Below are 25,700 nucleotides of genomic sequence, written 5' to 3'. Positions count from 1 at the left end.
GACAAAGAGTAGTAGTATTTATACAGATTAGAGCACAGTAATCATTCTGGTAAAAATGCTTTTCATTTTATGACTGAAGGCAGAAAAATTCGGGTCTGCAAATTATTATTTAAATCTACTTTGGGTATAGGCGACCGTCCAATTAGAACAGTCCTCGGCAAAATGAAAAATTCACCTGGTGGTATAGTGCTATTAGATCAGCGTGGTAAGCATACCAATCACAAAAAAGTTGACAGTAGTATTAAAGATGGCAATGACAATAAATAATAAAACTTTTTAACATTAGAAAGCTTGACATTTTCAGGTATTAATTTCTCGTAAAGAACATGGAAAGTTGACCAAATTTTTTGGTCGCCGTTAAATCTTGGAATTTTTATTGGTGGAAGCTTTGCAGTAGCTTCTACGTTAATTGAACGGTCCCCAGTATTATTAATAGAAGATTCCTCTACGCAGCAATTATAGTAAATGGAGAGACCCTCGTAATAAATATTCTCAGTATCTTTTCGAATTTTATCTTGAACCTCAAATTCTGAGTAATCTCTACTCATAATAATTAATCGATCAAAAGAACTTACCTAAAGTTCGATCGTAATTATATGAAGGTCCAGTCCGAAAATATTACAATAATTGTTTACTATGTAGTACATGCTTCTTCTACTCTAGAGCACAATGTTTAAAGAAAATAAGTCCGGCCCTGCTCCATTACCTATCCCCATCTCCTTGATGCCCCGCGTCCGATGTGTCATTGTTTTAAAGATTTCCTTTCCTGTTTTTCGGTGTACATATACTCTGGTTGAGGGTGGGTGGGTTGTAATATTTTCGGACTGGACCTTCATATAATTACGATCGAACTTCAGGTAAGTTCTTTTGATCGATTAATTATATTTCAGGTCCAGTCCTCAATATTACAATAATTGTTTACTATGTGGATGTTTAAAGTCGGAAGCCGAAAAACAGTGCATTTCAAATATATGTAGATACATACCCAAGTATCTAATGCTTTAAATAAAACAACCTATAAGTAAATAAAAATAAAAATAAACTGAACTTTTATTTCCCAAAAACAAAACAAAAATTAACTCTTTAGTAGTACTTGACCGTTTGTAGGTAAGTATAAAAATGAGATATAAATATTATTTTGCCTTAAAAAACTTATCCTAGAAGACACATTAATTTAATTATTTTGTGTTTCAAGAAAACTCTTATCTTTAAGTGGTCGGTTATAAAACCGAGCAAATGCGTTTGAAAACAGAAGAGTCGACTCCCGCTGCCTGTAAGGTCTCCTTTACCCAACTACTACTACGAACAGTTTGAGGCATTCATGTCGCAGATTTTGTGTAGCTTCTAAATATTTCTTAAGCGTTAATGCTACACATAAGTTGGGATTATCAAAAAAGGGCAAATCTAGGCATGGTTGTACTGAATTGATGCTAGATGTCTTAATTAAATCAGAAACAAATATTTTGGCTCCTTCGCTAGTAAATTGAATGTTTGGAAGAATTATAAAAGACAATGTTTGCATTCTATGGCCGGTTCCTAAGGCAAGTAGGGTGATTAATTTATGAGAAAGACACTTTAAAGAATCTGTCTCTGTTTTTTCCAAAAAAACTAAAACAATTTGAGGATCCCATGTACAGTTGTATCTTGGCTTCGGTAGTCGAAGTCTAAAAATTCCCTTGATAAATCTTTTAATTTGGGGATCTTCTCCTAAATCTGATGAAGTTGTTATATTATAAGGATAAGGCAGCACGGTGAAAGTTAAACGTACCAAATATGTTGTCCGTTGTTTCAAAAACGTTTTGCAAGAAAGATATTATATGAGAACTGTTCTTTTTGAATGGTAAAAAGTTCCTGTTTACACAAAATTCCCACCATCGCTTGTATATTGAATTATACTGCCTTAATGTGTTGTCACTTAAGGATTTTTCCATAACTGTTACAGCATTTTCCGGTATGCCTTGTATTAAAAAGGCTTTCCTGATAACCTGGCTACAGCCAGGATAAGGACATATTTCTAAAAATATGTCATTATTAAGGTCCCACTCAGTTTTCATATTTAAGACACGAGAAGCTTTATCAGCTTTATAATTTTCAGCTGAGGGTATGTATGATGCAAAAATCCAAATATTTTTGGATTCGCACCAACACCAAATTTTCCTTGTAATATCATTTAACTTCAAAAATTTTACGCTACCCATTTTATTTACACTAGAAACCGCAGTAGTATTATCGGTACGAATTAAAATCCTACAGCTTGAGTAATTTTTAGCAAAACATTGTAACCCAAGGTAAATAGCTTGGAGTTCTAAGAAATTAATGTGTTCGTCTTTATAACGGATATCTCACCATCCATTGGCAGTTGACAAAATGCACCCCAGCCTGTTAAGCTTGCGTCTGTAAAGATTTCAAGATCAAAAGAATCTTTCCTCAAATCATTATTTGTGGTATAAATGTTGGAAACCCACCACTTTAAATCGTTCCGCATAGGATCTGAGATATTCATTTTTGCATAACAGTTATCACTATTTTGTTGTAATGCTAGATGTTTTTCTCTCTCTAAAAGTTTGGTATACACCCAGCCGTATTTAACAGCTGGGCATGCTGACGTTAGAGACTAAAAATTTTGCAAGCGTAATAATTTTGCAATTTTTCCTGTTAATTAACAGTTGAGACCATTTAAAAATTTTGTCTCGTTTTTCCAATGTTAGCTCTATGGTCATTAAAACTGAATTATAAATAAAACCCAGAAATTTAAATCTTCTGTCCGCAAAAAGCACACTTTTTTTTCAAATTTACTATAAATCTCAATGATTCTAATGTGACCATAAGAATTTGAACACTTTGAGGTTATTTGTCTTTCGATGACCCTAGAACCAAAAAATCATCAAGTAAATTTACGCAAAGTACCCCCCTGGTACACTGCACATGTTCTACTACCGGCCGTAGAAGCTTCGTGAACGTGTAAGGCGCGGTTGTCAAACCAAACGGCAAACAGGTAAATTCATAAAGGGTGTTATTATAAGAAAATCTTAAATATTTTCTATGCTCGGGTGCTATTGAGAGTAAATAATATGCATCTTTTAAATCGAGAGTGGCTGCATATGAGTTTTTCTGAATTAACCTGTTTGCCGCTCTGGTGTCCTCTATTTTAAAATGGGGGGCGAAAACGTAATTATTTAAACGTTTTAAACTTAAGATAAAACGTTTTTTTTCCATTAGCTTTATCGGCTAAAAATAATGGAGACAGAAATTGATTTTTTGAAAAACTACATTTCTGTATTGCCCCTATTTTTAGTAAGTTGGAAATTTCAATACTAATTTGGCAACTTTCTCTATGATCAAATGATTTTGAACGTAGGAAAACTGCTTGTTTAGGCTTCTTAATAAAAGGTAATTTATATCCTTTAATCCAGCTTAATACAATTGAGGAAGGATTTATAAAGAGCCAATTTTCGTAAAAATGAAAGAGGAGACCGACATAAAGAGCATTATTTTTTAAATTTTCTCTCACCTTTAGGTTCTCTTTCTCCAGGTGCTTTGGTTTTTGTTGCGGTAAGTTTTGGCTGGTTCTGCCCGGTAGGCAGATTTTTGTTGCCTGGCCGGCCGCGTCTCTGCATAATGACGGACCGGCCTGTACGTGTTTAAAGGCCGATTTTGTTGACTCGATCCAGGGTTATTTCGGTTACTTACAGTATCACCCACCCTCTTTTTAATAAGTAAAGGTCTTTGCACCGTTTTAAGTTCTTTACTTGCATTTTCAATAGCCTTGAGAGACTTTAGTTTTTCTGATAGATCTGTTCCAAACAGATATTCAGTAGGCACGCATTTTTAAGCAACTACCTGCAGGTTTTTTAAATGAGGTGTAATAAGATTTTTCCTTGTAACAGATTCCCGATGGAAGAGGTTAGTTAGTATACAACCAGAGTTAAAAAGATCTGTAAGTAAATCGCTTTTTATGCCTCCAGGAATATTTTCAATATTTCCAAGGACATTCGTGATTGCTTTGCCTAAAGCAACGAGCTCTTTTCCTAATTGACTCTGTACCTCAGAGTGTGAATAGTCTATCGAAAGATTAGACTTTTGTAAGGCGGCCTTAACCTCCGGATTGAGTAATGGGGGGGTTAAAAAAGGCAAATTTGAGGGTGTGTCATATTTATTTAGGATTGCTAATAATTCATCCTTTTTAAGGCCATTTTGCAGAATAGCCTTCCACCTCTTTGCAAGTTCATTGTGCAACAATAAACCGTTTACTGCCGTACTTTCTGGATCAACCCCGAACATTTCAATGACATCCTCTGGTAAGGATACGTCATTATGAATTACAAGTTCATTTCCTCGAGAGTAATTTGACAAAACGCTACAGGCGTCGTCAATGTTGTTTCCCTGAGGGGCGTTACATACATCCCTCGTACCGCCTAAATGTGATTGAGCACTACAAGTACCCAAATTCAATAAACTATCCTCTGAAACAACGCTACAGGCGTCATTTTGAATATCACGATCAAAAAGATCTTCAGCTGGACGTGGCAACGTCGGAATTTCGAGCGAAGCCCGCGTTGGAGCCGCAGCCAATGTCGCAATGTTTTTCGTTTCACGGTTGTTCTTGACTCCCGTCGCCTAGCCTCGTGACGAGGTTGACGATGTGGTTCTCGTCGTCGGCTACGACTTCGAGACCGGGATTTTTGAGTTTGTTGTTGTTTAACACTCTTAATTTCCCTTCTCTAAAAGTTGCCGAGTGAATACAGAATCATCTTCGCTGCTCGAAGAGCAACTACGACGCCTTTTCCTCTTTGATTTGCCCATTCCAACTGTAAAAAACAGCTATAATCCGAATAAGGGAATTAAATTAATATAGGTTTTTACATTTGAAATGCAATATCAGTCAAGACGTCCAGCTAGGGTAAAATTAATAAGGTTACCTACTTACCCCAGGGCTTTACGTATACAAAAAAAAACAGATATAAATTTCTCTCTGAATGGCCGACTGGGCGTAAAATAAACGTCGCGAAGAGCAGCAACGTGTGGATGCTCTGAGCACAAGAAACACAATGACACATCGGACGCGGGGCATCAAGGAGATGGGGATAGGTAATGAAGCAGGGCCGGACTTATTTTCTTTAAACATTGTGCTCTAGAGTAGAAGAAGCATGTACTACATAGTAAACAATTATTGTAATATTGAGGACTAGACCTGAAATATAATTTGGTTATGATACTTATCGAAAACCTATTGAATATCGCCATACCTAGCTTTGAATTGACCCTTTTTTGTTGCGTCTCGACTGAACCCCAATGGTATAAAATTATGTAATTCTACTGATGCACGATTTTTTCTTTACCTCTAACCTTTGTGGTTGGCTCATTTTTATTAATAAGTACGCAATGCTAATTACTGAGGGAAAGTTTATAGATAAATAATTTAAAAATTGCAGAAAAATCAATTTTATAAATTACTGCAAGATAGAATTTTAAGAAGAATAATTTTATTGGGCCCGGACTAAATTATTTATTATTAAATAAAAAGAAGATCAAATAAATGCTTGCTTATCTACGAATGAGAATACGAATATTTTTACTTGCAGGGTACCTGAAATTCCTGAGTAAAAATAAATTTACGTAGAAATACCTTGTATTGTTGCACGGCGCGATACGGCCAAATATTAAATTGTAAATGGATTTGGAAAATTAAATAAGAAAAGGAAAAAAATAATAATATGGTGTTTTCTAAGGACGAGAACGACTTTCTACTCTGAATAGTATTCCGATTTATTGCAAAATTTTATGCATGAAAAGTAAAAAAAAAAGGAATTAAGATGGCGGCCTTTGAATTTTGAAATAAAAGGAATATGAAATTATATCTTTTATAAATTAATTCAAATCAGGTTCGAACGGACCATTTTATGTCAACGCATAAATAGAATATTGGAAAGGTTGTGGACTGTATTTGAAAATTGTAAGTGATTGCTAACGCAAGTAAGAAAATTGTAAAAAAAAAAAATGTACCACACTACTTAAATAGGCACTTACCGAATAAGACAGTTGTGGTCTTCTTAACAGGGATCCCCTTAGTTGCAGTCCAGGCTCACCACTATCACACAATGGTTTTTAAGCCGAAAATTAATTAAATTGCTTGAACGATTGTAACAATTGACACATACGATTGTAACAAACACATATTATAATGTTACTGAAGATTTTTAAAAAAATTGCTTTTATTGTTTATTTCTAAAGTGCATATTGATTTATACAAAGCTGCAAAATTTCCATTTTCGGTCACCTCTAATTTCGAAGATATGAAGTTTATTATTTTTAGTTTAAGTATTTTAAGCCACTCATGAAATCATAAAATACATTATTCAGAATAGGTTTTAGAACTACATAATTTTAAGAGTATTGCTTTTTCCTGAACATTGTTTTTTCGTAAAACTAGTGAATTTTAACATTGTTAAAATATTTGTCTAAGGTGTTTTGTAAAGTTTTTACCCAAAAGGAAATTATGGACTATTAAGAAACATATTATCCTTATTTACCACCGAGGTCGCAAGATGCTGTAAGCAACATTGAAAATAGTTTCGGGAAAATGGTCGCGTTAAAGAACAACTATTTCTCGTAAATTTCATTTAGTTATTTCTTTGCGCTCGTTGAAAATCTCAATATTAATGTATTAACAAGGAGGAAAATAAACTCATATTTTCTTAGAACATTGAAAGGCTAGAAGTAGCATGCCGTGGAACTATGGGCAGGTTTGTTTGCTTGCAACATCTCTGATGCAATGATGCCAAATGCTTATAGAGAAATGACAAAAATCACTTTATAATAGCATAAAAATTTTCAGTTGTTTCCGAAGGCACAAAACAATACTACTAGTCCCCTTTAATAAAATATCAAGCATTTTTTTAAAATAAATTTGATAAGATATCGAATATATTGAAGTCAATATACGTTAAATAAATGAAAATAAAGTACGAAGAAACGAGAAAACGGTAATGGCATCGCAACGCCGCTCGATCGCATTGTTGATGTCACCGATACAAGCACTCTTTACCAGTGACGTCGTCAACAAATATTTGACTGATAAATGTTTATTAATTATTAAAGAGTTTGACTATAAGTAATATTACCATTTATGAGCTATTTATGTGTTTTTTTAACGGACTTCATTAGAGGAAGGTAATAAAAGGCAGCATTTTTGTCAAAGCATTTTTATGGAAATTAAATATTTTATTAATATTATTATATTAATAATATTTTATAGATTTCTTAATAAATCATGTTTTAAGACACAAATTTTTAACATTTTGCAAAATTTTATTGTTATATTGGACAAAACTCAGTTTTACATCACTTACTTATATTACATAAAATATATTCTATATATTTCTATATATATTATTATTCTATGGTGCTGACTTTTTCAAAGAGACAGTATTGCTTCAGCGGAAAAAGTTAAAACTACAAGGATGTTCAAATTGTGAAGGAGTTGCAGGTTTTTTTGTAGGTTATAAGATTTTTATTATGAGTATTTAGCCTTATAATAGTTTTGAAACATTTAATAGTGACCTATATAATACATAATACCAATTATTATATCATATTAATTTATATTAAAAAACAAAGCTTACCTAAGAATAAAGACTATGTACAATAGATTAGATAGTTTATTAGTAATATACAAACAAGTACTTTTACAAGTCAAATAAAATATGTAGTATGTTGCCCAACATTTTTCGAAAATCATGTTATTATTTCTTAAGTATTTTAATAATGACTTGAGATCTAATTCAATTTCTTTGGCGCAAATTTGTTTGTTGCAATCTTCGAATTTTAATTTTCTTTATTTTTTTTTCTATAATTTGGTGACAAGTGATTTAGCTTTTAAAACGGTGGAATCATCAGTGCTTAGGTCCTCAGGATATCATTTTGATTTTACCCTAGAATAATATACATAAAAATATAGTATTACCAAAATTAAAAAAATGTATTATGATAATCCAATTGATCAATAAAATGTATGTTATTATAAAGAATCTTTGTAATATCATACATTTAATTAATATTAAATATTTTAATATTAACAAATATAACACAATAAAATACTATATCACTTAATATATAATACAATTAAATAAGATATATATAATACATGGCAAAAAACTAGTAGTCTATTTTGAGTGTATTTTTACCTTTTCCTTGGCAGAGTCAGGGAATGTGTACCAGTTAAACAAAAACGGCTTTGATGAGAAATAGTAATTGTTGACCTAGACCCCACGATTACTGTAGAACTATTAATCTCAGATGCAGTTATTGTTGATGATGAATGATCAGATCTGTAATTATACAAAATTTGGTGTATCAAAAATATTAATCTATTTTAATTATCCATACTTATCTATATTAGCTTCACTGTTTGTACTATATACCATTTTGGAAGCTAAAGAAGTTTTTGCACTCTTCAGGAAAGCTGCCCCTGCAGCTTTGAAGGATAAATCACTTGGTAAATTAACTGAATTATCCGCTGCTGTGTTTTTAACCAGTGCATCAGAAATCCTAGTAAAAAAATAGTTTTACACACTTACCTAATTTAATTAGTATTAGTTATAAATAAAGCTTATATCAGTAACACTAATCCTTTTTGTGATGATTTTTTTATACTAAAAAAATATATTTAAAAAAAATTATCTTTGAGGTAAAGCTGATTTGTTTTATATCTGGCTACTGATAATATTATCTTCCTTATATAAGAAATCACTTCTAAGGATGTGATCTGAACAAACAAATATGTTCTGTTTAATTGTGTTGATTTCCATTAATGAAATCCATTGTTCCCTTTGGGCATATATTAGGCAGTCTATAATAAGTATTTGATATTTAATCAAAAAGCAAAAAAAATTACAGTAATGAATTAATATGTGGTGCCAATTACTATATATATTATTGTAAGTTGCAATATGGTAAAACAGAAAAAAATTATCGACCAAATTTTAGGGAAAGACAAAATTAACTTTATACATAGATATCAATATCTAAATAAATTTCAAAATTCTTTAAAGGCAATAAAAAATTAGTAATTTCATCTATCTACCTAATGTCTATATTAAAAAAACATAACTATACATAGATAGGTACATGGGTATTAGGTATGCCTTCTTTTTGCCAAAACAACAAAAAAAAAACATAAAATCCTGCAATAAAACCAGGGACAAAATTCTAGTTTTATATTTTTTATAGCCTATTGATAGATGAATATGTTCAAAAAAATATTTAGATTTAAAAATATAAATATTTTGGTATTTTACGCACACTTTCACATTCATGTTTTTATTAAGTTTATATCTATAAGATCCCCTATTCTACGTTTATGATGATGGTTACCCCATGATGTGATGTTATGAAACTATCGGTACTTACTTGTGAAAAGATCGGCTTGAATCACCTTTTTATCATGATGCGGCACAAACGACACAAGTTTTTCCCATCCTAGCAATTTAAAAAAACACTAAAATGTGGCCTTTTTCCTTTTGAAACCGAAAATTAAAGAAAATACACGAATCCCGAAAATAAACAAAAAGCCGTTTGACAGATGACACTACGCGTATGGCTCAGGTGCTTAAGCTCCGGTGTTGTCGCTTCAAATTTTTTAGAAGCAGTTTTAGGGATAAGAATGTTAATAATTTTATTTTTTTTTTGCTTAAGGATATTATTTTTCTTAAAATAGGTTAATTGTAGTATTTATACTTTTTATTTTAAATTTTTCTATAAAATACAACACAAATAAATTAAATTACCGTTATAATGGTTGTTAAAATATAGCTAAAAATTTCGTCCGTTGGAAATTTGCGTCGACTTGACAACAGAGAATCGGCAAATATGTTTGTAAACAAAACACCCCTCTTGCCCCTGTGCACATGTTGGACTCAAACAAAGTTGTTGTTTACTAATTCTAGCCTTTCAATGTTCTAAGCATATTTTCCTCCTAGGTAGATATTATTAGTCTCTTTGAGAATAATGAATGAATTTTTTGAATTCAATGATTGTGTTATTCATGGCAATCCTAACATTTTCACTAGGCAAGTAACGCGCAAATTGGAGTCGAGTCAGTTTCAGTCTAAAGCTTCTAAAGGTACAGAAATTTCATCCCTTTAAACTAACAATTTTTCAGAATTTAAGAAGGTTCAGATAGAAAAATTGAATTTTGCGAACAATTTATGAAAGTACTGCAGATTAATACTATTAAAACAGAAAATATGCTCTTTTCTAATGAGTCAACGTTTATGCTGAAGGGAGAAGTAAATCGACAAAATTGCCGTTATTGGGCCCAAAACGAACTCTGTTGTTTTTAAAAGTGAAACTAATACCAAATCTAGCTACTCTATTACCTGACTGAATAGAAGCTGATATGTCAAATTGGCACATGTGGTTTCTTTTTTGTTTTGCACGTTCTGAAAATATCTGGATATTTTATTTTCGGGCGTTGGTAGAAGAGAACCTTCTAAATGGCCACCAAAATCTCCCGATTTAACCGCTTTAGATTTTTTCCTATGGGGATATTTAAAATCTAAACTATATGCGTTTAATCCTGCAAACATTGAGGAGTTGAAAACCAGAAAATGGTATGAGTGTAGAATAGTTTCTCCAGGAGTTATAAGAAATGTTCACAAAAATTTTGAAGTATGTTTATTAAATAGTAAATAGACTACATTTTAAACAGTTGCTAAGAAACTTTTTTAATAAAATAGATTTTATAATTTATATGAAATAAAAAACACTTTAATTATCTTTAACTCTAAAATTTATTCCAAGTTACAGACTCACAATCTATTAGTAGCTAATTTTAAATGTGGTGCTGTAATTTTTTTATATTCATTATAAGTATATATAAATGACCTAAAATGAAGCAATTATTATAGTGTTTATATTATAGGGCTATTGAGTATCGCTGCAAGTGCAGATTCATAATTTTGGAATTTTATTTTTACCTATATTTTTTTTCGATAACACTTTAGTATGTAAGTATGTTTTTCAGGAAATGTGTGCATGACATATTATGGTCTATATTTTTATACTACGGTTTTTAAGAATTTCCTTTTTATGGACTGAATTTTTTTAATAGGCTCTGCATAAAATGAAATCCTTAATGTAACTGCACAAAATAAAAAGACTACATATATCTACTTACCTATTTAAAAATGAATTGCCTTTAAGCTATACAGGGTGTCCCAGCGAAAACGAAACAGAGCTATTTTCGGTATGAAAAAAAAAATTTTTTTCAAAAATCTTGGACACGTCGATTTTATTTTTGAGGGGGACAACTTTTCCTTACCAAGGCACCCTCATACCAGCAACCCTCTTCGAGGGGGTGGAATCACCCCTAAAATCCTAAATGGGAAGAGGGGTCGTATGATACCTTATTTTAAAGGTCTTTTAAATCTGAATATAACTGCCAAATTTGAAGTGGCTAAAATTATTTCTCTGGATAAAACAGCTTGTCAAAATTGCCGAAACAGCGAAAATGAAAAAGGTATTATGGACTCTTTTTTGGATAATATTTTTAAAAGAACAAGGAAATCCTATTTTCGAAGGGGTCACTTATTAATTAAGAGGCCACCTAATACCTGGAATCCTTTACGAGAGGTTAAAAGCACCCCTTAAATCTTAAACAGAAAGAGGGATCATGTTATACCTTATGTTGAAAGCGTTTTCACTTTAAATTTAAATGGTGACTTCTGAGTGACTGATGGATTTCTTCTGAATATGAAAGCCAAATAAAATTCTGGAAAAAATGCTTTAAATAAACCTTTATGCCTGAAACCCTTTCTTACAATTTTTTTTATTGGATCATTAAAACATGATTAAAAATTTATTAGTATTGTTAATATTATTGTTATTACACCTTATCAGCATATCATAAATAAAAACAAAATACCAAATAAAATGCAAACACAAGTATCTGAAGAATTTATTTAGCTTGCTAAATATCATTGGTACTTTTTTCATAAAGCAGCATTTATTTAAATAGTTTTAAATTATTACCCAGTCTTTTACGTGTTGAAACACTCTTAGCAATGGTTTATTCTACTGCAGAGAGGGTTGAGATGATAGAGTTTTTCTTTCGGCATAACAATTGTGCCAATAGAACGGTACAAGAATTTAATGACCTTCATCCAGAAAAACGGGTCAACAGAAAATACGTTCTAGAAATAGTTGCTAAATTTAGGGAATCTGGCAGTGTCTTAAATAAAAAGCGTGAGGTTCAAAATGCTGTTGTTGTCAATGAAGCAATGCAAATAACTGTCCTAAGTCAACTTCATGCCGAGCCAGGAATAAGTGTCAGAAAATTGGCGACGAGTACAGGAGTAAGCAAAAGTAGTGTTCATAGGATACTTAAGCATAACAAATTCCATGCTTACAAAATTCATCTGGTGCAAGAACTGAATGAGGATGATTTTGACAGACGAGTGCAATTTTGTGAATCGCTTAGTGATATGATAACTGTTAATCCGCGTCTTATTTACAATATTTGCTTTTCATATGAATGTACTTTTTTTCTTAATGGCAACGTAAATCGTCATAACTGCCGCTACTGGTCAAATGCAAATCCGGGCCAGTTTCGTGAAGTTCATACCCAGTTCCCTGAGAAGTTAAATGTTTGGGCGGGAATCTTGGACGGCTCCACTGTTGGTCCGTTTTTTCTGCAAGGAAATTTGAATGGAGAAATGTACCGAGATCTCTTGGAAAATGCCGTATATCCAAGAATAGTAGAAATAATGGAAGGCGGAAATCATTCTGATGATGATCAAGTCGTTTTCCAACAAGACGGAGTGCCTCCACATTATGCTGCTGGTGTGAGGCAATATCTTGATGATATATTTCCTGATGGTTGGATTGGAAGGAGAGGACCTTTTATGGAATGGCCAGCTAGGTCACCCGATTTAACCCCATTAGATTTTTTTTATGGGGGCATTTAAAAACAAAAGTTTACGGTACCCAACCAGACACCCTAGAAGACTTACGCCAGAGAATTATAAATGAGTGTCAGATGATAACACCTGAATTTCTACAAAACGTCAGGCATTGTTTTGAGCAAAACCTGTATTCCTGCATGGAAGTAGGCGGGGCACAATTTGAACATTTAATAAATTGACGTCATTTAAATAAACTTGTTTTATTTAAAAGACACAAAAGGAAAAGGGTAGGTATTTCTTATCTCTCCACTTTTACTGGCAGTAAAGATTGTATTTCTTGCTATTTTTATATCCACAAGATATCCATCAGTCACTCAGAAGTCACCATTTAAATTCAGAGTAAAAAGGCCTTCAAAATAAGGAATGACACGACCCCTTTTTCTATTTAAGATTTAAGGGGTGCTTTCAACCCCTCGTAAAGGGTTCCAGGTATTAGGGTGGCCTCTTAATTAATAAGTGACCCCTTTGAAATTAGGACTTCCTTATTCTTTTAAAAATATTATCCAAAACAGAGTTCAAAATACCTTTTTCATTTTCGCTGTTTCTACAATTTTGACAAGCTGTCATATCGGGATAAAAAATTTTAGCCACTTCAAATTTGGCAGTTATATTCAGAATCAAAAGACCTTTAAAATAAGGTATCACACGACCCCTTTTTCTATTTAAGATTTTAGGGGTGATCCCACCCCCTCGAAGAGGGTTACTGGTATGAGGTTGCCTTGGTAAGGAAAAGTTGTCCCCCTCGAAAATAAAATCGACGAGATTTTTGTAAAAAATTTTTTTTCATACCAAAAATACCTCTGTTTTGTTTTCGCTGGGACACCCTGTATAAATCGAATTGATGAATTGGGGATTTAAATCTCTGCTGAGGTAATCTACCTCCCACCGTTTTAAAATAAATAGGAATTTATAGAAAAGAAAAAGCATAGAACCTAAATAAACTTTAAAAATTAATAGTTTCGATTAGGAAATTTTATAAAAAAGATGTGTCGGCATGCTAAAGGTGACATAATGACGACAAAATGCAAACTATGAAATTTACTTATCATTAAAAGGATCGTAGATTAATGACCTTAAAATAAGACGTGCGTCATGTTTAATATAGAGTTAACCATGTAAAATATTGTAATGAAAATATTCAATTAAATTAATTGTTAAATATTGCAATAATAAATCGTGATATCATGCTGATTCGGTATTGTTAATTTAGTACCATTTGGTTCATTTAATAAGTAAAATAAATACACTAAAATCTTATTTTAACTAATTAATAAATTATATCAATAGAATATTTAGGTAAACATTTTTTTTACACAAAGCACATCTGAATTTATTATTGACCAAGTTATTTTCATTTCTTTTTTATATTCGTGTAAGAAAAACGATATTCCGCAAATAAGAAGACGTAGGTATATGAATAAATATAAAAATAAATCCCACTCGTTATTGTGTCAACCTGGATTTAATAAAAAAAACAACTTAATAATAATATTACTTACCACCCAAATAATTAAAATAAACTTGATGGCTCTTGATAATTTTGACATTGTGTGGGAAAGAAAAGGGTGGCATATGGCTAAGTAACGTTCCACTGTAAATCCAGTGATGGTAAGCACGGTGGCATTGCCAGACGTTTCTGCTAAGAGGCCTCTGAGGAAGCAAAACAATCCACCAAAGACATAAGGATATCTGGAAATAATAAATATTTATATAATATTCATAGAAAAAATTGGATTTTTTTTAGAAAACGATGTTTTTCTTCTTTGTTTCATATTATTTGTATCAAAAAAACTTATATTAATTGAACTATCTGGTGAAAGAAAAAAAATATAGAATAGGAATATATATAAAAAAATATGAGTAGTATAAAATAAACATGTTTGAAACCAAATTTTATTGTAAAAATTCAATAAAAAAAATTAAAGAACATAGAAAAGGTCAGTTTTTATATCTTCACTTCTAATAATCATAAAAAATGCTAAAGAAACCTTTTTTTATATATAGGGTCACATTGTTCATATATCACTTACTGGTATATCATCATTTGAAGGGAACAAATGCATGTACATAAGCTCCATTTTGAAAAAATGTTGAAATAAATAAGTATATCTCATTGAATAATAAAAGTTGAGCACCAAAAACAAGGCATAGTAAATTGCTTAAAAATAGTTATTGATTAAAAGAACAAAAGAATAATAGAAGATATTACAAAGCGGTAGTAAACCAGAAAAGCATAAGAAAAATATGTTAAAAAAAACCTAATAAATTTCAGAAGTAAAAAAATATTTTTTTTATTTCAAAAATTAATCCATAGTTATAATTTTAATTGGGTTAATTACTTTACTTAAATGTTATTTAATATCCAAAATATCCACTTGTCAAAAGAAGTTAATATACCAAAAACCACCTATCTATAAGTGGCAAAATAACAGTTTATAGAAGAGCACATTATTATATTATTTCATTAAGTTAAATGGTTTTTAATGTTTTAACAAAAAAAGATTCAAAATTATCCCCATGTGTTCGACTAACACAATATTGCTTGGCGAATCCACAACTTTATTAATAATTTTAAATCCGCTCATTATGAAATACCAACTCTTTAAAATAATCATACAGAAAAGAATTGTAACGCGTTAAATCCTGGGAGGCCAATAAATGGATTCAATTGTCTATTTAATGGAAATCCATTAGTTAAATATTCATCAACTTCTCGTCTAAGTTGTAGTAGAGCTCATCATGTGAGCTCTCAACATCTAAAAATTTTGGCAGATTGTGTTAAAGAAAATCAAAATTTACTAGTCAGTCGAGGTTGAAAAAAGTAAGCCAATAAGACTGCCATTTACCACGCCAGTTCAAACAATTAATGAAATCTATATTAAAAATTAGATCTTTTTACAGCATGCGGATTTTTTACTGCTCAAACATGACTCTTGTGGAAATTTTGTACTCCATCTTGTATAAATGTAGCTCCGCCTGTACACAAAATTAATTTCATATCTTCATTTCTACCAAAGGGTTCTAAAAGACACGGGTAAAATACAAGTCTTCTAGATCTTCAGGTTGTAACGCTTGTAGAGTTTTCCTGTTGATAATATATTTTATAGCTAAAATATTATATTATAGCTAATATTTTTAGCTAAATTAACACCAAAAACTAAAATTGTTTAGTGTTTCTTCACTTTCAACCAATTTTTTCAAGGTTCCATGCCTCTCGAAACTTCAGCCCCTTAAATATGAAGTTGTAAACCGGTTGACCAATTAAATTACCGTGAAATTTTCTATATGCACAGAATATTGTAAACAATAACAAATAATTAAAGTGGAGATTGATAGTGGTTCAATGAAAAATATTGGCGAATTCCATTAAAAATCGAAGGCAATTGTAAAAGTTAGGATTCTCCAGATCCCATCTAAAGCGTAATTAATCTTGTAACAAATAGTGAGGATATTACTGTTCTTGTTGTATTGTCTTCCAAATTTTATTATTAGAACTTTTAACTTGAGCTGCTAAAGCTTTAGTAGTCATTATTGAGTTGTATTCACCTTTTCTAAAATATCTTACTTAATTTATAACATTTCAGGTTGAGCAGCCTTTCCAGCGTGGCTTCCTCGTTGTTCTATTGAATATTCACGAAGTTTAATATTTAAATTTACAAACATAGGTGGAGCCGGATTATTTCATAAAGGAAACCTTTCCGAATACAACCTGCATACATTTTGTTAGGTTTCCATAAGTAAGTAGTATGTCTACTGGTCCATTGCTTTCGTAAACATGGGCCATTTTTTCATATAAAATAATTAGAAAAATGAAATAAGCGCTATTAAAAGAGTGATATAACCGATCGAACCACAAAATCATACTGAAAACTATAGAATAAGACAAATTTTAATAAACAGTAAGAGCAGTAAACAAAAAACGGTAAAAATAGACGGCATTCGTCGGAAATATAAAAAAAAATTATTTATAAGCCTTCAATAGATACATTAACATTCACATAAAATTGTTAACATTTTAATTTTTTTCTAATTTTTAAGGTTTTTCTACCTTTTTTATTATCTAACTTTTATATAGAGTCTAACTAGACCATCGAGCTTCTCCTTAAAACTCACTTTCCTGGAAAAGGATACGCTGCACCTTGGGGCGAGGAACCAGATCCGGACCTGGACTGAAATCTCGCCAAAAATTCCTCGGGAAGCTAGAACTTGAAGGATTCTATACACAGGCATACGCGGACGATGGACTAGCGATGGCCACGGGTAAATTCGTGAACACAGTCTGTGAGAGAATGCAAGACGCGTGCAGGATAGTGGAACAGTGGTGTCGGGAGACAGGGCTGTTGGTCAACCCCGAAAAGACTGAGCTCATTCTCTTTACTAAGAGGCGGAGTTTGACAGGCTTTAAACCTCCCATTATGAATCAGGCTCGCCTAACTTTAAGGCAGCAGGTCAAATATTTGGGAGTCATTTTAGACAGCAAACTCACGTTTAAATTTTACGTAGAACAGGCAGTAAATAAGGCAACTGCCCTAATATGACAATTACGGCAAACATAAGGTAGAAGATGGGGTCTTAAACCCTACGTTCTTCAGTGGCTTTATACCGCAGTCATATGACCGAGGATCTCGTACGGATCCGTGGTATGGTGGCCAGCCGCATTGAAGGTCACCAACGCCTAAAAGCTGACTACAAAGACTGGTCTTCTTCGGAATTACTGGAGCTATGAAAACAACACCTGCGGCACCACTAAATATTCTTCTTGGGCTACCGGACCTCTCAGTCTGCATTGAGAGGGAGGCCATGGCGGCGTAAAAGAGGATGAGAGATGGCGGAGGGTGGCGCAATGTTCACTTAGGATAAGACTATATGTTGATTGCTCTCAGGATGTGTAAGAACATACCAATTCTAACATCCAGATGTACTACAGAAAGTGGCAAACTAAGGTTAAAGAAGGGGTTATAAATCGAAATCCCGACAAGGGAAGAATGGTCGGCGAACCAAATTAAAGAGCCAAGTGGTTTCCAGGCCTGCTACACTGATGGATCATGGATGAAAAGCACCAATTCAGCTGGAGCCGGAGTGTACAGGATAAAAACGAATACAGAAGAATCCTTCCCGCCAGGAAAACACTTTTTCCAAGCGGAGCTGTTTGCTATACTCGAAGTAGCGAACAAACGAGAGGCATTGGAAAGTAACGGGGATATTTGCATCTACTCCGATAGTCAAGCTGCCCTCAAGTCGATTCAGAAACCCAGGGCCAGCTCAGCGCTAGTCCAGGAATGCAGAGACGCATTGGAAAGGCTTGCAGCACACAAGGAAGTCGGACTGAGGTGGGTCCCAGGACACCAAGGTGTTCAGGGCAATGAGCGGGCCGACGAACTGGCAAGACAAGATTCCGTTAATCCCTTCGTAGGTCCCGAATCTTGTCTCGGTCTTAGCAAAAAACAAATATCCCAGGCACTTAATAATTGGACCTGGGAAAAAACAAGGAAGAATTGGAGAAGGACAGAAGGATGTAGACAGGCCAAGGAAATGATACCAGACCATGACCGCTCAAAGCAAGGCGACTGCTAACAAAGACCCGACAAAGTATCAAAGACTTGGTGGGAGTCCTGGCCGGGCACAACTGTCTACACAGGCATCTACACCTTCTTGGTATAAGAGAAAGCCCACTCTATCCGAATTGCGGTACAGGGGAGGAAACTTCATACCACATACTACGTATCTGCGATAGGTGGAGTCAACGGGACAACGTGGAAGCCTTTATTAGAAGGACGGGCCGACTCAGTGGAGACTGCGCATTGAGAGTGGAGGCGTAGCCGTGGGTGATTCTGGAGTTGGCGAAAAGGGACTGCTCAGGCCTACTTGCCGAGTTCTAGCTCCCCCACCCTTACTACTACTACTAATTAGGTGGCGGAGTCGGGCTAAGTTTGATATAAGATAATATTGTCTGATAATAGATCTAGATAATATTGATTGTGCCATTTCAACTGGGATTTACTTTTATTAGAAAAGAGTTGTTACATAGTTGACACTAAAGCTTTATTACTAATTTTGTCTTAGTTGGTTTTATTATTTTTTGGATTGGCGATAACTTAATTTGTTAATACTGCTTTGAAGCCACATAATTTTGTTTTTTTCTTATGAATAAGATTTGAGGATAGGCTTATACTTACGTGTCTGTCACTCTTATAAAGGCGTATTTTGATATTGATTGCCTTTAATTTTAATAAGAATCTTAAGGGGTATATTTAAATATATTTAACTTTAAATAAATTCATAACGTATACAGATTACCCACATAACTTCTTACAAGTATATAGATAATTGTGTAAAGCAGCTTAACTGAAAAGATGATTTTTTCTTTATTTTTATCTTTTTCTATTTTTTTTGTACTTTGCTTTTTGGATTTAATCCTTTGTATTTATGAATAAAGTTCTTAGTTTAGTTACAGTTAGTTAATTGCAGCAAAGTAGTTTTGTGTAACATTTGAAATGAGAAATGAGTTCAATAAGCAATTAGAATTGCATAATTAAATATCGGGTCTATATTTACCGGCTTTAATGAGCTTTCTTTTCTAATTCAACAAAATAATTTTGGAGTTTTTGCCACGAAATCATACCTAACGAGAAGATTAACTCTGCATTATTATCTATGAAAGAACCTATTAATATATAATGAATGGTATATAATGAATATATACTGAATTATATTTGAATCTATTAAGATACCTGGCTTTATAATAAAATAGCAAAGATAGAGCACAGGATAAAAAAAGAGTAGTTTTGGCACATGTTAAAAATACTTTTCCATGTCATAAAATTAATTTTGATTTATAATGTCGTTTATGTCTGACATTGATAACGTTATGTCATATATTTGCTCTCACTTTGATAATTTTATGTCTTGGTGATTTTAACATTAACTTTTGTCGCATTCTAAATCCAGTTTTGACGTGCTTGGCAACCTATAATTTATCACAAATAATTAATGAACCAACAATAATTACAGACACCTTGAGTAGTTCGATAGATCCAAAAATTATTTCTATATTACCAAATTTAAAATCTTGCGGTACCTTAAACATCGATTAAATTTCTGATCATCGGTTAATATTTTGTAAAATAGATGATACTCTAATTATTGGAAAAATTGTTACGTAATCGTTCTTTTAATACATTTCATTATCAGAGTTTTCTTAGTAATCTTCAATCACTAGATTGACATTCCATAATAAATACAAATAGATGATAAAATTAATATTTTAAATAACTTTATTTTCAAACTATTTAATAAACATCCTATAAAAATATGTAAAATTAGAAAACCAAAAGCTGAGTGGCTTACACCTAATCTGAGAATGTTAATTGAAGATAAAAATAGAGTCCTACAAAGGTGTAAAGCTTCTAGAAGTCTCAATAATTGGAATAAATATAAAAACCTGAGAAATCTAACAGTTATTATAATAAGATGGAAAAAGCAAAATCATTTAATTTTATTGCTTCCTAAAATAATAGTCGTAAAACATCGCAATTTAGATATTCATACTTTAGATTTAAGAAAAAAGGATTTACTCCATCACCTTTTTGATCATGATGCTATTAACACTTATTTTGCCCAATTTTTTCAAAATCTAATAATAACTAGCAGCTTTCTTTTTTCATTTTCTCATTTTTTTAATTAAGTATATCCAATATACTTTTGTTATTATTACATTTGCGCCATTATATTGTATATGAATATTATATTATGTTTTATTCTGCTTTAAATTGAATATAGATATATGTATGGCTGGTTTAGTAAAATAGCATTACTTTGCTAGACTTCGCTAGTCTACATATTTAGAACAAATTGATACTTTTTAATTTCTATTTCTTTAATATAGTAACATTATATGGTATAGTTCAGTTCAGAGATCTATTAGAATCTTTGATGTGCCGCGAATAGTCCATGTGCCTATGTTGCTTGTATTGTCACATGACATGCATGTTTAAATCGCAAAATTTTATGTGGAAAGAGTCATAAAGTAATATTCTAAACGATATTTAATGATTTCATTAAATAAATAACTGTTAAATGAGTTTAACCAAAAATTTTAATTTAATAAGTTTAGTTTTTAGCGCCAGCAGTGGGGTGTTTATAGCAAGTGATAAGAGAATAGGTGGTACGAATTACTTAGGCCCATTTATTCTGTGGATTAAGGCATTAAATATTTACCTTTTGACCCAAAAGGGTAAAATGTTTTGGTTTCTTCAAATTAAATTTTATTTATTTTTTTTATTTCCTTTTTTTGGGTATTGAGATTTATTTTTACTGAGTGGTGATTATTAATATGGATTTTGGCTGCCATATTCAATGTTCTTTATTAATTTTTTTTAATTAATACATATTATGATATAATATTATTATAATAATGTACTCATGAAAACCCCCATCTCTATATTTAGTACCAACTTCTTTTGATAAAAAGTAATTATGTAGTCAGAAAAGTGGAAGTATATTTTTCAAAATAAACTTTTACATTAAAAATCAGCTAGCTGTCTATATTTTATGCGTGTAAAAGACACAAGTTTTACTTATAAAAAAAACACACTTTACATCCTGAATGTAATATTTATTAATTTGTTTGCCTCATATTTAGTTACTGTGCATATTAGGAGAGATTAGATGAAAATTAACAAAAATAAATGCTTATACTAAAAACTAAAACCACTACATTTTAAGTATACTGGATCCTAAAACTACAGTGAGAATACTAAATACTTTTATAAATTTAACCACTCTTTTGAATCTGGCTTAAAGGGTTAATACAATTTTCTAAATTCTGTTTTTTTGCCTTTGTTCTTTAGCAGTTTCTTCCATTAAGGAAGGAAATAGTTTCTCTGTTGCCACTATGGATTCCAACTTCATCTCGCACATCAGCATATAGATACTAAAGCATTACATTATATATACTTTATTGTGTCGCTAAAGGACAAACAGGGGCAGTAAGCTGATAAAAACAAAACTTTAAACTTGTTTAATTAATAAAAATAGAGTTTTCTTACTATAGCAAAAAAGGGACTTTTTTCCAGAGAATGGAGGAAGAAGCAGTCTTTATTGTGTCGCTGAAAGACAACAGGGGCGGTAAGCTGTAAAAAACAAAATTTTAAATTTGTTTAATTAATAAAAATATGGTTTTCTTACTATGGCAAAAAAGGGACTTTTTTCCCAGAGAATGGAAATCATACATCAATCATAAATGTATCATACCATGTTTCGGCTAAATAATATATAGATCTTTCTTCCTCCCAAATGTTTTAATTTTCTTCAAATATTCTATACACCACATGATAATTCTAAATTCTAATTATCCTGATTAATTTTAAATTTAAATTAAAATTCAAGTTTTATCAGGTATCTCCGCAAGGTTGAAACTGAGAAATGTTTTTCCTTTGCCGATAAAGTGTCCTTAACCACCTCTATGGTCAGAACCTCATTGTTTTTGTATTTAGAATACACACCTTTCCTTAGCAATTTGGCAATATCCGTGTCAAGTCCCTTTGATTATCCTGCATCTTTCTTTTTTATTCTGTCCTCTGTATTTGTTTTAATCCCTTTTTTTACATATAGTACTATAGGGTATCCTTGTTAAAAACGCTGTTTTTTACAAAGCACTACAATCATTTGTGAACTAAGTGTGAAGGTTCGATTTAGGAATTATAAATAAGAATGCCAAATGCGCTTACACCATTGTATATTACTTTCTTCGATGATATCTGGTATATTAGTAGTTATTTAAAAACAGTGTTCTACATAATTGTCGTGCATACGTGTGCAATAGTATTGCATAAATATTTAACAATAATAATAATTCATTGTATAACAAATTAATATACAGTATGATACTTGAAAATAAATAACATATATCACTATTATATTATTGTACCACATCTCCCCCTTTTGAAAGAATGAACTACATTTTTAATGAAATAAAAATGGAGTACTTTCGTACAAAAATAAATATTCATAAGGTATATGCGTTTTTTTACTACATTTTACACTTTTATTTTATAATAAAAATAAAATTATTAGAGGTTCAAGGAAAGTGTTAAGAAAAAGATAAGAGGAATAATAGAAAGAAAATAAATAATAAAGAAAGGATAGAAAAGAAAAGTATTTATCGATCGAGTATAGATTTAAATATTTTTTTTGTTTAATTTAAAAATGAAACCTAAAATGTTAACCCTGATTTTACTTAAACAAACTTATTACCTAAATAAACTTATTACTACTTAATTAAAGTACACATGTACTTAAGTTGTTTAATTTAAATAATGTTACATAATTCTTAACTATTTCGAAGCCTAAACAATACGTGTTAAGTTATTAAATTATGAACCTCAATTTTTGCGAAGCTTTGCATTGACTTATGAGTACATAATATGTATTATAAAATATTAGGTTACAAGGTTAGTAAATTAAAACTAGTACGTTTTCTTTTCGGTACAACTGCTATAATTGACATAATTAATTGTTTTTCTTTTAATTTTTCTACGATAAACACTGAAAATGGCTTTTTCACTTTAATCACTTATAAAAATGCTGTAATCTATTTTTATGCACTTTCACTTTAGCGTCACTTTTACTATTACTTAATATACAATTTACACCTTCTACCTCCTCTACTACGAAAGGGCCTTTATACCAAGGGTCAAATTTCGTTCTATTTTCATTATTTAAAAGTACTGAGTCACCGGGTTTTAAATATATTTCTTTAGACTGTTTATCGTATTCTAATTTTCGCTGAACTTTTGCTTTTTGAATAAAATCATTGGCTCGTCTATTTGCAATTTGTAAGCGATATCTGACTTCTTGATAATATGCGTCGATATTATATACAGGGTCTATCAAAGTACCATTTAAAATATTAGAAAAATCAACCTTACGTGCAAAAACTAATTCAAATGGCGTATATTCGTGATATACACTGGGAGTTGTGTTATAACAAAAGCTGAAATAGTTTGTCCATTCATCCCAATCGTCTTGCATTTCGTTTATGTACATTCTAAGAAACTCATTTAAGACTCTATGATTTCTTTCGCAACCACCTATAGTTTGACTATGGTAGGCTGTCGAAATAGAATGTTTAATTTTTAGAAGTTCAGAAAGTGATGTAAGTACTTCGTTTTTATACTCAGTGCCCATATCGGTTCTGATTTCCTGCATTGGGCCATAATTAAGAATAAATTCATTAAACATTGCCCTAGCTATAGTTTTAGGTTCTTTATTCGGAATAGGGATTATTTTGACAAATTTAGTTAACTCGCACTGGATTGTTATTGCATACATATTGTTGTTAGGAGTTTTTCTGAATGGTCCAATCGTGTCGATACATGTGATGTCAAATGCTTTTTGTGGTGTAGGTGTTATTACCATTGGCTCTGAATAAGTTATTTTTCTCTTATTAATTTGACACTTTTGACATTTTTTAACGTATTTGTTGACATCGCGGGACATTCCTTTCCATCGGTAATTTGCTCTTAGCTTCTTAAGCAATTTTTTCTGACCACAGTGACCTCCGGTAAGTGGATTATCATGATATTCCTGTACTAACGCTAACTTGTCATCATTATTTTTAATAATTTTGGGCTCTTCATACAGAAAAATAGTAAGATTTTTTAATTTACTTAAAGCAATATTTTTTAATTCGTTTATTGTGCACAATTTAAATATTTCATCTGTTATTTTTAGCTTTAGTTCCTTAATGTTGCAATCAGCAGCCATTTTTCCCAGCTTAGACAAAACTGTTCCTAAGAATGTTTTGTCATTACTGATTAACATTTTATCCTCGATCATAAAATCTTTATTCTTACCCATAAGTATCCATAGATATTTATGCTGAATTTTAAATTTTACATAAGCTAATTTTAAAACATTACTATTTTCTAAAGTCTCTAGGACTTTTGGTTTAACCGTAAACGGCATGCTAGCATTCTCGCTATTATCTTCTGTTAAGGTAGTATCCTTTTTTGCCATTGCCCGTGTTACTGCAAATACGTTGACTGTTTTGTTATTTATCGCCAAATCGCTTAGTTCGCTAATACAAATTCTCGATAATGCATCTGCTCCTACATTGTCCTTTGCTTTAATATATTCAATTTCAAAATTATATTCTTCGAAATCTAATCGCATCCTGGTAAGTTCTGAAGATGGGTCTTTCATAGAAAAGAGATACACTAAAGGCGACGAATTTTTAAGATAAATAAAAGCTTGTTTACATTTTTCACTCCATTCGAATTGCGTATTTTTTCTTGTTAACATATTAAGAGGTTTTGCAATTTCTGCGAAGTTTCGAATAAACCTGCGATAATAGTTACAAAATGCTATAAAGCGTTTTACTTCATCAGCATTTCTAGGCTCTGGGTATTTATTAATAATGTCGTATTTTGACTCGTCAGGCAAAATTCCATTACTAGTAATCCTGTGACCTAGGTAAGTAACTTCTTGCGAAAAAAAATTGCATTTTTCGGGATTTAATTTTAAATTGTATTTTCTGCACGTTTCAAATACACTACGTAAATTTTGTAAATGATGATTTTTTGAACAACCAATTACAATTACGTCATCCATGTACAAGAAAGCCTTTTCAGGTGTTATTCCAGCAAATGCTATATTCATCATCCTCTGGAAACTGTTTGGGCTTATTCTGAGGCCAAATGGTAACCTTGTGAATCTGTAGCTACCTGTACTTGTACT

At 31.7% G+C, this 25,700-nt stretch overlaps 1 protein-coding gene and 1 long non-coding RNA gene across 4 annotated transcripts in view; both read right to left on the bottom strand.

Annotated features, from left to right (window-relative positions):
• LOC126734272 (pyrokinin-1 receptor-like) overlaps positions 1-25,700 on the bottom strand; it is a 534,619-nt gene that overhangs the window by 313,040 nt on the left and 195,879 nt on the right. For both annotated transcript variants that reach the window (XM_050437817.1, XM_050437818.1), the window contains one exon: positions 14,462-14,651. In XM_050437817.1, the coding sequence (XP_050293774.1) occupies positions 14,462-14,651 (190 nt within the window). The remainder of the gene's footprint in view (positions 1-14,461; positions 14,652-25,700) is intronic.
• Positions 7,721-9,583, bottom strand: LOC126734276 (uncharacterized). 2 transcript variants are annotated; one of them, XR_007660018.1, is made up of 4 exons: positions 9,409-9,583; positions 8,386-8,547; positions 8,184-8,327; positions 7,721-7,931 (listed from the first exon to the last, which is right to left on the bottom strand). It is a non-coding gene; the product is annotated as an uncharacterized LOC126734276 (long non-coding RNA). The 2 variants fall into 2 exon arrangements; XR_007660017.1 differs by having other exon boundaries at positions 8,184-8,547.

Source organism: Anthonomus grandis, chromosome 3 (assembly GCF_022605725.1).
Source record: "Anthonomus grandis grandis chromosome 3, icAntGran1.3, whole genome shotgun sequence".
In the NCBI taxonomy this organism is placed as follows: Eukaryota; Metazoa; Arthropoda; class Insecta; order Coleoptera; family Curculionidae; genus Anthonomus; species Anthonomus grandis.
The sequence above is the reverse complement of the archived record's forward strand: the minus strand, read 5'-3'. Positions and strand labels throughout refer to the sequence as shown.